At 29.6% G+C, this 17259-nt stretch overlaps 1 protein-coding gene across 1 annotated transcript; it reads right to left on the bottom strand.

Moving 5' to 3' along the window:
* Positions 1 to 12192: 12192 nt before the first annotated feature.
* LOC103484027 (gibberellin 20 oxidase 2-like) lies at positions 12193 to 14170 on the bottom strand. The gene is made up of 3 exons (XM_008440922.3): positions 13629 to 14170; positions 12861 to 13182; positions 12193 to 12766 (listed from the first exon to the last, which is right to left on the bottom strand). The coding sequence occupies exons 1-3, from the start codon at positions 14135 to 14137 to the stop codon at positions 12470 to 12472; spliced, it is 1128 nt and encodes a 375-aa protein (XP_008439144.1). The 5' UTR covers positions 14138 to 14170; the 3' UTR covers positions 12193 to 12469.
* Positions 14171 to 17259: the final 3089 nt, after the last annotated feature.

Here is a 17259-nt window from a genome sequence, read left to right as displayed (position 1 = left end):
TTTGAATAACTTTCAAACATTCTAATTTTTTTCAAAATAATTTATTTTTTAAATTAAACACTTAAAAATGTAATACAAACACACCATTAACCTCCATTTCATGAAGAGAGAAAAACATGGCAATTATATGATCTATCGATCATGTTTATTAGGTGCAAACAAAGTTACATGTTGGTTAAAGCATGAAATGATATTGAGTATATATAAGTGAGGAGAAACTATTCTACTGATATGTGATCTTTTGGGTGGTTTAATTAAAAAATGAATACATATAGTTTGCAGAGATAGATAGGGGGTTCTATTATTCTTATCAATTGGGACAAAATCATGGTCTAAACTTAGTTGTGTGAGTGAGATCCTCGAGGTAACCGAGTCTTGTGGATGCTAATTCCTAAATTAGTAAGCACAATCAAATCACTTTTTGGAGTATTTTCAAAAGTAAAATGATGAGAATTTATATGTTGAAAATAGATAATATCATACTATTTTGAAGGTTTCACTATCATACCAATGCGCACATTGATCATTATAACAACTTTAATAGATGTTGATTAAGAAAAAGAATAAAAAGGGAAAATGTGCCAACAATTTGTCCTTGTGTACCCTAGTTTAAGTTTGGCCTTATAATTTCTATTGCAATTTGAGTTTAGTTTGGTATTGGATTCTATGAATTTCATCTCAACTTAATTCTTATGAAATGTTTCAACTTCACTCTGTCCTTTCGTCACAACCATTTTCTCAATGCTTTGTGAGAAAATAATTGAAATTAATTCAAACAAATTATCACAGCCTTTCTCATCAAAAATATGAAAACATACATTTGAAACGAGGAGTTAAACGAAAACATAGTTGTATTTTATGTTTTTAAGAAGGTGTTTGGTGGTTGAATCATAAATTGAATTTTAATCTTAAAAAATATTTAAATGTGTCTGATACACAATTTTATTGATGTAATTTATGTTTAAAATTTTGGTTAGATTACAAATTTATTCCTTATAGTTTGAATAGAGTTAGAGTTTTGTATCTATAGTTTGATAAAACCCCATATAAAGTTTTTATAGGTTGAAAAAACCTTCATAAATATTTCCTATAAACGAGACTATTAGAACTTCATTCTAATTATAAACGATATAATGCTAAATTCTATCTTTTTAAAACCATAGGGATCGATTTTGTAATTTAACCTAAAAATTTTATAGAATTATTATTTTATAATATTATATAATATATCATACGTTACATATTACATTTTATATTAACAAAATGAATTGAGTTTATGACATGACATAGTGTATTTCTGAATGCTTTTATATGTATTTAATATAAATATACATTCTAAAATGTAGTTAAAATTTTGGATATACTGAAAACACAAAAATGTTGTTTTCAAAATTTATACCGTTTGTATGGATCATCAAATCTAAAAACAGTTTTCAGAAAAAATTTGAATTGTATATCACTTTTAACTCAATAAATTTTGTTAGGACAACGATCCTCCAGATATCTCCACAATGGTATGATATTTATTGTCCATTTTAGATATACATCTTTATGGTTTTGCTTTTGATATCATCCCAAGAAGTCTCATACCAATAGAGATAGTTGTCATCACTTGTATACAAAATTCTTTCCTTATCTAACTCACGTGAGGTTTTGGTTGTTTTTTTTTTAACAAATTTGAATTCTCTACCAAACAAAACAAATCATCAATTCAACTATAACATAAATTTGTGGGTGAATATAATTTGATGATACTAATACTCTAGTATAGATGAATCAATTGAAAAAACTCTTAAATATATAAACATCAAATAAAAAGTAAGTTAGATTAGACCTAAATTTTGGAGTAGATTTCGTAAGAATGCATTAGTATTAGTTTTTGTAAGAACCTTCATTTTTTTTTATTATTATTTTTTTTTTGTTTCTAGAAACACCATTAGAGATTTTTTTTTCTCAGATAAAAAATTAAGATGAAAATTGAAATCGACTAATGTAGATTAAGTTGAAAAATGTTAAAATAATTAATATTAAAATCACATTCACTCTTGAGTTTTAATTTTTATTGCAATCCATATTTAACATATAGTGTTGATGTTATTTTTGTTTAATATTGATTTTATTCAACATACATCACATACCTTATTTAATTTGTACACTTCACATAATTTATTAAGGTGAAATTAGATTTGATAGATAAAATTATAATATGTCAAAGTAAAAAAAAAACAAAATGAACGGTTGAAATGAAAAAAAGAATAAGAAAGAAAAAAGAAAAGAGAGAGAGAGGGGGGGGGGGGGGGGGAGAGAAAAAGGGGGCGTCGTTTCAGTGTCGTTGTTAGAAGAGAATGTGTTCCCATTCCCACATGTAGGTTTTTTCCGTAGCAATAGAGTTTCAGCTTTTCTTTCTATCTCCCTTATCTTCTGATTGCCATTTCAAGCCCACGTGTCAACTTATTACTTGCTCTGTTTTCCCATTTTAATGTCCTTTCTTTCCATTTTTATTTTATTATTGTTGTCCTTTTCTCCCATTGTGGGCTCCATTTACTTATCCATCTTTACACGTGTCGCTTAATCCCACTCTTCCTTCCTTTCCACATATGCCCATCTATTCACTTCTACATTAACCAATCCTAACTCGACGCGTTTTCCAGTTTCAAAGGACTTTCCACACTATCATCAAACACAACATCACACCATCTCCCTCTCTCTTTAATTATTCTTAATCACCCCCACTCCCACCCCCACCCCCACCCCCACCCCCATCATTCCTTTCTTTCACAAATATTCTAATGGAAGCAAACCAACTTGTTCTACCTTTCCTACTTCATTCATACCATCAAATAACTACCAATACTCCCTAATATTCTATGTAATTGCTGCAGTACTCTTTGTATTTTGAATTGGATTCAACTCATTCTTAATCTCAATTCACCTATACATCTTGCCTAACCCAACTAATTAACTCAATCTAACCGTTCATTGTTTGAGTTTTGTTGGTTCTTTATTTAAATTTTTATTCTAAAATCAAGTAAAATCTTAATGGTACAAAATTTAGTTTTCTTATAATTAAGATTAACTATTTATATAATTAAGTTTTTTTCCTCCATTATATTTAAAGTTAAAAATAAATTCAAGTGGGTTTGGGTGATTTTACGTGAACCCACGAACCAACCCAACCAATAATATTTTTATTTATTTGAACATAAAACCAATCCAAGTGAATGGATAATCCAACCTAAACCACATTGGTTGGGTGTGGTTTAGGTTGGGTTGCGTTGAGTTGGTCAATTTTTTCTAGTCATGGTGTTTTTTTGAACACCTCTAGTAATTAGGTTTAAAATATTTGCAATATGATACAATAATGTAACGCCTCAAGTTTAGGAGGCGAACACGAATGAACCGTTACCACATGAATGAAAGAGATCCAAAGAATGAAAGTAAGACTAAGAAAATGCTTAAAAGAATTAAAAGTTACTACCTATACGACAAGGTACTTCTTTCTTTCGGTAGTTTGATCATAGGAACTCCAAAGTTAAACGTATTTAGCTTGGAGTAGTTCTATGTTAAGTGATCTCCTGAGAATTTTCCTAGGATGCATGTGAGTGAAAACAAAACAACTCTTACTCTAATAAGCTTTTGAGATAATGCAATTACATTAGGTAGCATTTCTTATAATAATAATTAAATATATTAGAAACATTTTAAAAGAATCCTAAATATAGAAAATTCTCATTGGTTATTGTTTATAGACTGCTATCAATGGTGTAATATATCACTATAGATCTTTATTAGTGATACGATCCATTGTTAGATTTTGAAAATAAAATCTAAATTTATCATATCTAACAATACTCTAATTTAATCGCTACGTTTATAACTATTCCTTATATACTAATTCTATATCTATTCAATTTAGCTGTTGATCTAAATTTATATACACAAATTTGAATTTTTTTTTTTTTTTTTTTTTTTTTTTTTTTTATGTTTAATGGAATCTAAATCTGTTTACAATTGTTCAAAAATTCACTTCACAATTATTGTATGCTCTATTACCGCCGGTTTTTTACTTAATAAATTGGGAAAATTACTAAAGACAAAATTATTACGCAACAAAATCAAAGACTTATTTTTAATGCAGAAAGTTACTAAGACACGACTCTAGCGTTATTACAACTAATTTAATAAGAATTGGGAGTGTTTCTAATTTTTATCCAAACTATTGGATATATAGATTGTAATGAAAAGTAGAGTAAAAGTAGATATGTTTAGTTTATTTTAATATATTTTAAAATGTATACGTAAGTCAATTGCTTGTTCTCAACTAAGATATCAAAAGTTCTTTGTGATCCATTCCATATTCTAAAAGAAATATGGATGATCAGATTTGGATATTTACTCCTAAGTTACGTACACCAGTATTATATCAATAGATATTGGGTTCAATCATCACACACAAAATGAGTTCGTAATTAAGCATTAGATGAAACCCATGGACACGTTTATTAGGCCCATGGGCCTGGTAACTTTTAAGAGTAGTAGTAGTTGATAAATGGAGTTATCAAATTCATTATTTCACTACCATGGAATTGTTTCACATGGGTTAGTAATGGACAAACTCTTTGAATTGTATACATGAGATTATTACTAATACTACCATTAATTATGAGCATTACAAATATAGGTGAGTAGATTGATACAAACGTAGAAAATAATTTTCCTTCTGTTAAATAGGCTAATAGAAACGAAAGTATATCATCATTAATCAATAAGTAGAAGATTAAAAACGCAATAATTGTGAATATTACGTACGTCCCACCACATGATTTGTAGTCAATATCATCAATCTATACTAGCTTGATTTGTGTCATTTACAGGAGAAAAAAAAAACAGTCTTCTCAATTGATATGGGACAAACAAAGAAAATCTTTTGAGAAAGAAAATTATTAGAATTGCATAAACAAAATAGTCTTTTTCTTTCCTTTTATCTTCCTCCTCTTCCTATGATAAACCATAGCCTTGTCTTTTCTTGTCTCTCTCCAAAATAACAAAACTTCTTTTCTATCTTTTATTATTTGAGTGAATCATGCCAATATGTGTTATTTTTTAGTTATTTACCCCAAAAAAGAAAAAAAAAAACACTCAAATGGGTTGCCCTTTATTTTGGGTCATTGGATAGTATATTATTCACAACAAACACTAATGTGTCCACATTTTGGGTGGAGCAAATTAATTACCCAAAAAGCCCCTCAAATATCCACATTTTGAAATTTTCGAATTTATGTTGATTATTGTCATCCATCTATCATAATTTTTTAACCTAAATATAAATAATTAGTTTACATGTATAACTATTTCAGTAAATATTATTTTAACAATAAAATCATTAAAAATAGTACTAAAATATCACAAATTATTAAAGATAGATGGTGATACACTACTATCTACGTATCAATATAAAGATAGTAGTCTATCATGGTTCATAAAGATAGATACTAAAATTTTGCTATATTTTTGTAAATATTTTGGTTTATTTGTTATATTTAAAATCAACCATTCTCCTTCTCCCTCAGGATAAAAAACCTAGCGCATCTATTTCTTTTTCTCTCAAAAAGATCTTGAAAGTCACCTCTTCTTCCTTCTCCTTTTCTTTTCTTCTCTTCTTTTTTTTTTTTTTTTTTTTTTTTTTTGTTTCTCCCACCAATGTCCCCATGTTCATTCCAGTCCCTCTACTAAGCAAGCCTGCTACAGTCTTTAACTAAGACACCCACGACCTTCGACAAAAATAAGTTCTTGATATTCGAACAACTTCTTTTAGAGTTTTCATCATTTTCAATGAGTTTCAATACTTACCTATTGTATTTTGGCATTAGTTTTAAGTTATCCACTCATTAACGACCCCAAATAGGCAGGATTAGGTGTATTCAAACACCAGTTAGCAAGGTTTTCGTCTGGTTGATTTGATTAAGTTCATTTGGGTAAGAATTTTCTAAATTTTCTTTTTAACTAATTTAAGGTTATTTAGAATTGTCTCTTGACATTGAATCTTTCACCTATAGATTTTGGATAGTTTTAGAATTATTTAGACACTTTTAAAAAAGGACCCAAGTTTTAGATGTTATAGTTCTATTTATACCTTTCTTTTAAATTAAATATAGAGGTTGTAAGTTAGTTTTTAACTCTTGGGTATACTTTATTTTAAATTAATAGACTTGGTTCGAGATGCTCGACAAATAAAGTTTAAATAATATAAAACCTTTCATTTTCTAACCTGACATTAAAAATGTCTCCAACTATAACTGTTTTGTTGAAACATACAGTACTAATGTACAAGTTAGGAGGGGGAAAAAAGGTGGTTGTCAATCATTCACTCATGGCTGTTGGATTCCATACGCTCTCCACCTTTTGGTAATGAAAAAGAGTAGTTTTTCAAACATGCAAATGATACTTTGATTTTACAAGGGTTAGTGAGACTTGTGGACCCATTGATACTATAATATTGATTTCTGAACATAGAAACCTCATACCATAGTCCATACCTTTTCATTTTAAGTAAAACCTTTAGTAAAAGAGATTCAAATATAAATTAGATCAAAAAAGAGAAGAAAGCATATACTTTTAATGATTGAAAATTTTGGGTTGGTCCTCTTCCTTGAAAAATCCAAAAACACTATCAATTAAAGGATTGTATTTGTCTCCCATTGTTATAATTATAGTCTAGAAGTTATGACTAACAACCACACCAAAGGCCAATTGGACAAACACACACATAATGGCAATGCCAAACAAGAAACACAGCTATGACTTCAGTGGGTAACTAAAGACGGAATGTTTTTGCCTTAATTCGGACAATCAGTAGTACAGTTTTGTAGTCATACCAATCTTGTTTGGTCTGTCACTTTCCATGGGATTTCTTATTCTATAGCTAGGAAAGCAAAGTGGCCTCGCCTTTGATATGCATGAAATTGTCGAAACTCCCCCACCATATAAAACAGTTACTTTAGTGATTATGTTACCTCTATTATAACCTCTCTCCCTTTTGTTCGTTGTTACTATCAAACTTACAAATCAAATAAAACAAAAACATGAATGCAAGATGTAGTTTACCAAGTTATTTTTTATTAAAGAGAAATATCATATTTACAGGTATGTCTTTAACGAGACCTCATACTTAGACTATTTGAAACAACAGATGAAAGATTTAAAACATTTCAATATGCGTCCCGATGAAAGTGGGTTAGGAATTTAGAAATGTGGGTAGAAGTGTGATAGATTTACATGACAAAAATATGATGTGTATGTTCGTTTTTACGATGATATGTTTGAATGGACAATCTCACATGTTTTTTGAGCCGTTTATCTCAATACAGAAGACACAGTTTGCCATCCCCTTCATCCTTACAAGGATTTTAGATAGTCTTAAAAAAGTAAATTTATTTGGATCAATTTATTAAAACTAAATATAAACAAATATTGTACTAGATTCAAAGATAAAGAGGAAGAGAGTGATTGTCCTACTAACTACTAAGGGTAATATAAAGAAAAAATTGAACAAAAGCCACTAAAGCAACTTATATTTCATGCTTACACAAAATTGAATATGACGAACAAGTGGTTGAAAGCAATATGAATCTTGAAAAAGGAGAAAACTAAGGTGTAGTTAGTGGGATAAACTATCATTCAGAAAGCAAAAAGGCAGACATGGAAGAATTAAGTCCAATTGCTTTCAACTTTTTCCCATTAGTGTACTATATATTTAATGCTCAGTTTTATCCTTCAAAATCATTCAAACAGAAATGATCAAAGGAACTAAAGCTTTTATTTGGTGACATCCCTCCTTGGGAAAATAGAGGAGAGAAAAATGATCTCTTAAATTCAACTTTTTCTAATTAAAAATATGTATATTTTAGAAGAAAATGTTTTCCTTCACATTTCAGGTTGATCGTATGATAAACCATTTGTACTACTAAAGAATGCTACTATAAGTAAGCCTTCACTTAATGTATTCCTTGTCAACTAAAATACAATACAAAATACCTTTATGTTTGAGATAGCTTTCGATAAACTAATTTGAGCCTCCACTCACCTTGATGAAATAATGAAATTTATAAGGCTCCTCTTTAAGTACGTAAGAGATAAACTATGTTTCATTCACAACGACATACAACAAATGAGCACATTTCGATATGGAAAATAGGAGAATTACCCTACCTCTTCTTCATAACAAAACATAACAACATGAGTTAATAATCATGAAGATGATTAGCTGATGATTCGATGAGATTAAAGTTTGATAAGATAATTTCTCAAAAAGAAAAAAAAATCTCAAAAATGTTTGATAAGATAAAAAAAATCAAATAAGGGAAGTTCCAAAAGAAATAGAATATAACGAGTAATCTTATCTTCCAAGATCTAGTGGATCTTGGAGAATCCAACTCAAGTGAATTATAGATCTCACATGATACAAGACTATTTTGCTTTGCTCATACCCACACTCTCCCCTATCTCAAAAGTTTCTCAATATTCGTTCCCTTCTTTCATGGAAATTAAATCCATTCGACTTTTTTGCCATCATAACCAAATACCAACTACCTAGGATTCTTCAAAATATCATACTATACTAATATTGTTCTAACTTCTTAACTTTCCAAGTGTAACAAACAACTTTTCAGGCTATAAATTAATTGTGATTTTAATTTAAACTTTGTTAATTTTCATATCCAATCTTCAAAAAATTATATAAATTTGTTGAATTTAGCTCTTTATACATTTAGATTAAAATGATTTTCTAAATGACATTGTGCAATCAATCACTACTATGTTGCGAAGAAAAAGGTAATGATTGATGAGTAGCACTAAACAATTTCATACACATTTATTCCAAAATCCAAAACACCAAACTTCAAATACATTGGTCAACTCTTCAAAAAAAAAAAAAAAAAGGAAAAGGAAAAAAGAAAAAGAAGAAAACATAGTCAACATCACTTCTCATTTCCTCATCAATACTTAATTCCCCAAAGGAACTAAGAGCAAGTGATGGTTCAAAACTACATCATGCTCTTGGTGGAGGACTATACTAATGTATTGTCCTTTGGCTTGGCCTATCACTTTCATTAGGAAAATGATGAGGTAAAGATGACAAATAAAAAGAAAGAAAATTTATATGTTTTATGGGAAAAAAAGCTATGAACAAATAGTATCTAGACTCACAAGGTGAAAAGTCAACCATGATATACAAATTTGATGTATAGTTTTCTTTTATGATCATTACTCATGCAAAAAATATAAATTAGCTTATAAAATCTTGAGTTTGTTGTTGTTATATCATTCCAAAATCTAGTCACAAACAAACTATATATTTGACAATCAATGATCAATAACTTTGTTTGATAAACTTTAATTTGGCTATATAAGTTCATTGGAAAGATAATGGGCGTAAGTTTGATTTGTTCTTTTGCTTGGTTTTAATTTATATCATGAGAACGTGTTGACAAAGTTCTGATGGATTTTTTTTTCTTCTTTTCAATCTTTTTAAAGAAAAGAAAAAAAAAAAGGAAAACATTACACATATTTAGAAGAGAAAAAAAATATTAGGGTGTATCTCCTACCCCACTGAAGTGCCCTACATAAAAATTTATGAGACCATTTTTTAAAAATATTTCTCCATCTTTATTATCATAGAAGATGTATGAAGATGGATGCAACCGAGCTAGATGCACTCAAAAATATTATTCTTCAAAATATATATGTGTATAATTTCTTTAACAAAGTACTTTAGAGTGGAGAATTGGTATGGGCATAGCCAGAATATCACAATTAAATTAACACATATGCTCTAATCATGTTATCAGTTCGAAAAGTGATTTATTACTTAGAAAATATATACAAGCATAGCAAAAGAGAAGCCCAAAGTTCATCAACAAATTTTGTTTGTTTTCTTTTGTTTAACAACAGTTTTTTATCCTTCACATCTCATGAAGTAAAATTTTAATTAATTAATCTAAAATTTAAGTTTATATAAACTTAGTATCTATAATTTCAAAATGGCAACAATATAGCTTTCTAGATATATATAACGATTTTGATTATTTTTTTAAGAAGGAAACGAACATGCATGATGAAATAAGGAATCCTAAAGGATCCTTAAAATCAATAGGACACAAATTTATTGATAATAATAAGCAGGTACAAAGCAAGGCTAGAGGTAAGCTTATGTAGAGAGGAGTTAGTTTAACATTGCTCTGAAATTTAACGCTATTGAGCTTGAGCTATAATCTTTAAAAGATGGGTGTTTTGAACACCATAAACCTATAAAATTACAGGCATTCTCCTAAAGACTAAGATCACTTGTTTGTTTGTTTGAGAAGATGCGACGGTTTCTCTCACACCAGATGCACCACAAAATTGCCATTGCGTAATTGAAGATTATGGAGTTTCTTTTGTTATTTGAGGTTAAATGGCAGAAAGAACAACCTAGGGATTTGGTCTCCGTGAACGTCAACTATACACTCGTGTGTTGAGTAAATTTGGACTAGAGGAAATTTGTCGTGTTGCAATGTATCAGAAGATGGTCTCTAGTTTCCACTTTTTAGTGACATAAAATGCACCAATTTGGACCGAGAGAGAAATGAGGATTTTGATCATTACACCTCAAAATTTACAAAAATTATTTTCTAAATATCGTGGCTAATTATATCAAAATGTGATATTAATTATTATAAAATAACGACACGAACTAATCTTTATAGCTTATAGTTTATGTAGAAGCTAATATATTTAACGTATGTTTGGATTAACTTTCTAATTGAATATTTATAATTAAAGAAAATGTGTATAACCATTTAAAAAGTAAATTCAAAAGCAAAAGTAAACCCAAACTAAGAGTTTATAATTTTAGCTTTATAATTGGATACAAAATTGGAAATTTATTTGATATAATATTTGGAAAATGGTCAAAAACATAACCTTTAAATATTTGCACTTCATTAATGAATAAACAAACCAGGAAAACTGCCATGCAAGGAAAAGAAAAACAAAAAAGTATAGCAGAAAATTAATAAATGTGTCAGTTTCAAAACAATTGTTTTGTTTTTTGGTTAAATTTGTCTCTTAACATAGAAAATTAAAGTCATACATACATCAATCACTCACCATAAGTCTACTATGGTTATTCAAATTTTGGGGTTGAAATAATTATAGGAAATACGTGGTATTTTCAGAAATTATATATCATTTAAAACTATCAAAAATTATATTTGGTTGTTTTAGTTTCTAATTTTTTTAGATCAAAAGATTGTTTTTGTCTATGCTGATGTGCAGGCTCTTTTATTTCTCGACTGCATATCATTTTTGCAAAAGTTTTTATTAAGGCAGGAATTTGATTGCATTGGAATGATGTTTTTGTTTTAATATTTATAAGTTGCGTTCAAATCCGTTGATGCACATTTTAACTAATCTTTCGAGACAACTTAATGTCAAGAAAACTTGTAAAGGTAGAATATATTAAGTTCTAGTTAGATGGTTATTATTAGGTCAACCGATATGGATAACTCATTTGTTGTGTAGACGAATATATAAGAAACCAGTAAAAGTCTACCAAATTTTTCTGCCGTGTTGCAATAATTTTTTAATTGATTTATTTTGGTCCATGTTCTTTCAAATTGTTCATCTTAGTTTCTCCGCTTTTAACTTTGATCCATTTTAGTCCCTATATTTTCAAAATGTCCAACTTGATACTTATTTTTTTGGACTTTAGTTCATTGTAGTCCTTCAACTTAAAAAATAATGATTACTTTGACCAATAAATAAAGTAAGCATAAAAATGAATGTACCAAAATAGTCACTTTTTAAAAGTACAACATCTAGATGGAATATTTTGAAAATAAAATAAAAAGAATAAACCAAAACTAAAAAAGCACCAAACAACCAAAGTAGTGTTTAAAACGTTATACATTATTTTTATTTTCTTTTCCTATGATATGAAAAAGGATGTATAGAGATTAGGTGCAACCTGGTGCACCTAATCATTCCCAAAATAATAACAGTAGTTAGGAATTAATATATAGTTCATGGATAGAGTTTAAGTTGAAGAGTTGAAATAAAAAAGCTCATTTAATATGTGGGGTTTAAATGCAAAATGTCAAACATGCCTATAATCATGAAAAGGGATACAGAGAAGAAAATGAGAATTAGGAATAAAGCGAAAAATATGTGTATTTGTGTATATTATTAATTTAATTTAGTTCTTACAACATCCAATCCCCAGAGAAAAAGACAAAAGACATATAAATAAAAACCAAATTACATCAGATAGTACTACTAAATGATATCTCTCTCTACTTGTGTTTTCCATAAACTTGAAATGAAACAGATTAAGAACTCCCTAAATTAAAGAAGACAGTACTTCTTTTAACTTTATTGACATAATTAAAAAGAGAGAGATTCGTAGGGTTTTAGAACGGTATACTGTTTTTTAAAGAGGTGGTGCAGTATTAGTATCATTGGCCAATTTTTGTTGTTCTTCAAGCCAAGGAATGAAGGCCTTGAGAGTGTTGGAATCGGACCTATAAAACTTTTGGGTGAGTTGAAGAAGCATTGGCCATGTGAAATCTGGGAACTTTCTTGGTGGATTTTTCTCCACCACTTCATCCGGTGCTCTCACCACTTTGTCAGCTGCTGGATTTAGAAAAAAAGCCATTGATTTTCTTGCTTCCTTGCAGTTCACTACAGCTCGGTGTAAACAGCTCTTGTAAACCCCATTTGTCAGTGCCTTTTTTTATTTATAAAAAAATCAATCAATTAATATGGGTTTTTTGAAAAAAAAAATAGAATTATTTATAATTCAATAAAATTACTATAATTACCATGAATGTGTCACCAATGTTGATGACAAAGGAGTCCGTTATTGGAGGAATTGTGTGCCACTCATCATCCACGTAGACTTGAAGGCCGCTGACGTGGTCTTGGTGAAGAATTGTTATGGAGGTTGGATCACAATGAGGCCCAGTTCCTAATGTCAACTCTGGCTTCTCGCATGGTGGGTAATAATTTAGCCTCATTATTGATTCATTGTCCTCATAGAATTTCCTGAATCTCTCTTTTGGAACCCCGAGGCTTAACCCCAAAAGCTCCACTATCTTCAAACCCAATTCACTCAATGCTTCTCCACACTCCTGATACACCTTCCTGCAAAAAAATTAAAGAAAAAACCAATATTTAATATTAAAAGTAATAACAATGTGTTAGGCTAGCTACGTCCACCATTAGAAATTAGAGAGAACTTTTTTTTAACATAATACTACATAGGTGCGATCAAGAGGTGCATTGAGACATTTCAAGTTAGTTGACATATTTTTAGCTTCCACATCATACCTCAAATTAAGATTGTGCATTCCATAAAAAAGGAAGTGTTCAAATGCAAAGAGAGCTAGTGAACAACCCACAGCCAAAGAAAAAGCAGAAGGGAATAGAGGAAAACTTCGAATTTAGAGTGATAAAAGATATATCATAGTTACAAAATAAAACCACGGAGTTACATTGCCAGGAGTATCAAATCATAGATTCAGGGCATTTCACAGCCATAATAATATCAAGAAACCAGAAGAGTATGAAACATAATTTAAATTACTTACCCATGATGGGAGAGTTCATTGCCATATATTTCAAGGATATAATCGTGAGCGGTTGATTTTTGATCAGCAACATAAGGAACGGATAAGGTTTCCTTCCATGGAAGATTATTGGAGAATCGTCCTATGAAGGAATTAGCATACCCAAAATTTTCACCAAATTTTCTTTGAGCTTTCTGTTTGACATCAAAAGGAAAAGTAAAGAACTCCTCCATACACCCATGAAGTTTTTTCATCAATTCCATGTCTACTCCATGGTTCACCAACAAAAAGAATCCATGCTTTTTGCAAGCTTCATCCACCAACCTTATTGTCTCTTCAATATCACTTTCATTTCCACTTAAAAACTTTTGCAAGTCAATTTTTGGAACTTGCAGCTCCGGCAACCCCTCCTTTGGTTTAAACTCGTCCGGCCACACGAATTTCTCTGGCACCATCGACTCTTCCGAGCAACCAAACTCCACACGCTGTGTTGAATCCCGGCCTGAGTTCGTCATACATTCCGTGGCCATTGCTAACAACCAAAAACTATTGCTCTAAATGCTCGAGATTTGGAATATGATTTTGAAGGGAAGAGTTTGGGAGATTTATAACCTCACAATAGGGGTAAATACGTAATTTTCATTGTCTTTTATGACCATATAAGACAACGCACATACCAATCCAGTATTCCCTAGACAATGATATAACATATTTAAACTATTTTTCCTTTGGTTTTACCTTTATTTTCGCAGCTGTTGTCCTAAAAATAAAAATAAAAAATAAAAAAAATACGTTGTCACTCACTCATATATTTGTGATCTTTTTCTTTTTCGCCAATGTCAACTTTCTTTTGTTGCATTTTTAATAACAGAAATTGTTAAAAACTTTTCTTTGATCAAAGTATTATTTTATTGGTATTCGGTTTCAACCTATTATGGTGATTAAGTATGTTTGGTACATTGGCGTGGTTAAGGTAATTAAGGTGCATGACTTCGATATTAATTCGATTTTTTTCTTAAAGAAAATATTTCTCTCCCGACATGCATTTTACATCAAATATTTGTCACTTTATCGAAAGATATAAAAGAAGAAAATTACGAGTACTATATAATTGTACGTTTATTTTATTTTTTGTGCCATTTCTTTATTATATTCTTTTAAAAGCCTTTTCATTTGAAGTGAGGTGATGTGCTATGTTTCCACGATGAATTGGAAGAGAGATAGAGAGAGAGAGAGAGAGCAAAGAGGATAAATAAACATATTTAAATACTTTGTTCCAAAACTAATCAAAAGTATTATTATACTTTTCCACGTAACCCTACCGTATAATATGTATTTTTATTTTAATAATAGAATAATGTGTTGAGATTGTATTTTTAAGTGATAAAATTAAAAAATAAGCAAGCTTTAAGAAAACTTGTGTACTTGACAACTACTTAAAACGGATTTTGAAAGAGCAAGTTTATACAATAATGTGGTGAGTGTTTGATAATTAATCTTTCTAATTTGTATGAAACATTTCAAATCAACACTTAAATGATCTCCACTTTCCATTATCCTCATCATACAATTTCCGATAACTATTTATGTCGACTGTCGCTGGCCAGCATCCGACCACCCCTTTTAACGACTAACGTCAACGATGAGCCTCTGACCACTATTTTTCATGTGACCATTGATAACAAATTTTTGTCTATCATTTTACCCGCAATAGCTTCCAGCCAACCTATGAAGACTGTTTTACCCACAACAACTTGGTGATTGTTGTATGCTTACTTTCGTCAACTGTTTTTCCGAGTCCGTGCCAATTGCCAACAACAATTTTTCGATGACCTCAGTTGACTGTTTTCGACAACCGTTGTTGCTAACCTCTAGCTATCATTTTACAGTGACTGTTGTCGGCCACCTTCGATCGCCATCCTAAATGACCATTAGCCAACTGCTATCAAAACCTTAAAGGGTCAAATTTTTTATTATAATTTGAAATTATAAATATACTTTTAGTATATAACAAAGTAAAACAAATTTTTACCTTAGAAACACTTTTGAAAAAAAGTTGTTAATGATTTTTTAGAAAAAAAATGTTAGAAATGAAAAATATATCTTTTAAAAACATCATTTACTCAAGGCTATCTCCAAACAAAACGGGAAAACTTTGTTTGGATTCACCACTGAGGTATTTTATTAAGTTACAATACTTCTTGAGTGATGATTTTAATTTCTGTAAGTTTTTTTTTTGAAAAGGAAACAGCCAATTTGACCTTAGGACAAGCCTAAGACCAAACTAGAATATTATTAAAGAAGGGCTAGAGAAAAGCCCAAACACTAATTACATAGTGCATTAAGATTAAGAGCTATGGTAGATGCTGAATAATTTTTAAAAGTAGGATCCCTACTACACCAATTTCCTATGAGAATTTTGCATTCTTCCCATAAATTAATAATAGATTTTTGATAACTTAAAGTATCAAAAGTTCTGTAAGTTAGAACATTAGAATAATCAGGGGAAAAACAAAACTATTTGGTTTTACATTTTAGAATTTCTAAATGAGAAGAAGATGATGTCTCAGTAGTTCAATAGCTAAATATTGTCTCCTCATCCACATTTAATTACCCATGTTATACTACCACATCAATATCTTTAGGTTCACATCCCCTTTAAAACTATTTTTAAATCTTGAGAACATGTTTACTTTAACTTTTCAACAACCTAATAAATATCAACTATATACTCTCATATTTAAGCCAAAAGTGTTTATTTAAAATATAGTTTTAGTAAAAAAAAAAAAAAAAAAAAAAAACAAGCAATTATCTTTTTAGAGGCAAATTAAGAATTTTTAACCTCCTAAAAAGATAAGTAATTAATGTCATAGCCAATTAAATATGTCTCATGTTCTTTTTAGTATAACAAGTGAAAGTATAGATGTCTGATTGTTATTAGTGATTATGAGAAGTTGGTAATATTTTAAAGTTTTACCTTAAATGTATCTTCACACGCCAAGAATTCATAAAATTACCATTTTTTTTTCAAATGAAATCGTCTCTTCAAATGCGTGTGTGTGTGTGTATATATTTGCTTTTATTAAGAAAGGTGATAGGATCCTTTTAACGTAAAGTTGGGAGGACACATCAAAGTAACTTTACCCTTTAAAGCTTTTTGAGAGACCCACAACCTTTTGCACCAAATCATAGCCCCCACCAACTCAATTGAAAAAAGAAACAATTTGAAAATTTAGCTCTCGTATATATATGTGTGTGTGTGTTTTTATTGACATAAAGTTAAGACTTTCATGACACTTTTCTTTCACATATTTCTCTGCCTACGATGAAGTTTTTGTGTGCGGGTGATCTATTATTTATTATTTATATTTTATAATAGTCGAGTTTTTCTTTTGAACGAGATAAAATAGATAATCTTGAATATTTTTATAATGAAGTTTATACATTCTATTTTAAGGAGTGAAATTTCTATATTTTTGTTCGCTAGTTTCAACCGATCCTATTTTATAAAATTTTATGGAAAATGATTTAGGTAAACTAGTGAAAATATTTACAAAATATAATAATTTTTAAATTTTATCCATGATAGACACAGCTAGAAGCGTATAAGTAGATTTGTAATTTATATTTTTATATACCAAATACAAAATTG

This window comes from Cucumis melo, chromosome 6 (assembly GCF_025177605.1).
Source record: "Cucumis melo cultivar AY chromosome 6, USDA_Cmelo_AY_1.0, whole genome shotgun sequence".
Lineage (NCBI taxonomy): Eukaryota > Viridiplantae > Streptophyta > Magnoliopsida > Cucurbitales > Cucurbitaceae > Cucumis > Cucumis melo.
The sequence above is the reverse complement of the archived record's forward strand: the minus strand, read 5'-3'. Positions and strand labels throughout refer to the sequence as shown.

Excerpts from the sequence above, each read along its gene's own strand:
- LOC103484027 (XM_008440922.3), bottom strand. The coding sequence starts at position 14,137 with ATGGCCACGGAATGTATGACGAACTCAGGCCGGGATTCAACACAGCGT. Across the intron at positions 13,183-13,628 it reads AATGAACTCTCCCATCATGG|GAAGGTGTATCAGGAGTGTG; the intron begins GTAAGTAATTTA and ends ATTTTTTTGCAG. Across the intron at positions 12,767-12,860 it reads ACATTGGTGACACATTCATG|GCACTGACAAATGGGGTTTA; the intron begins GTAATTATAGTA and ends AAATAAAAAAAG.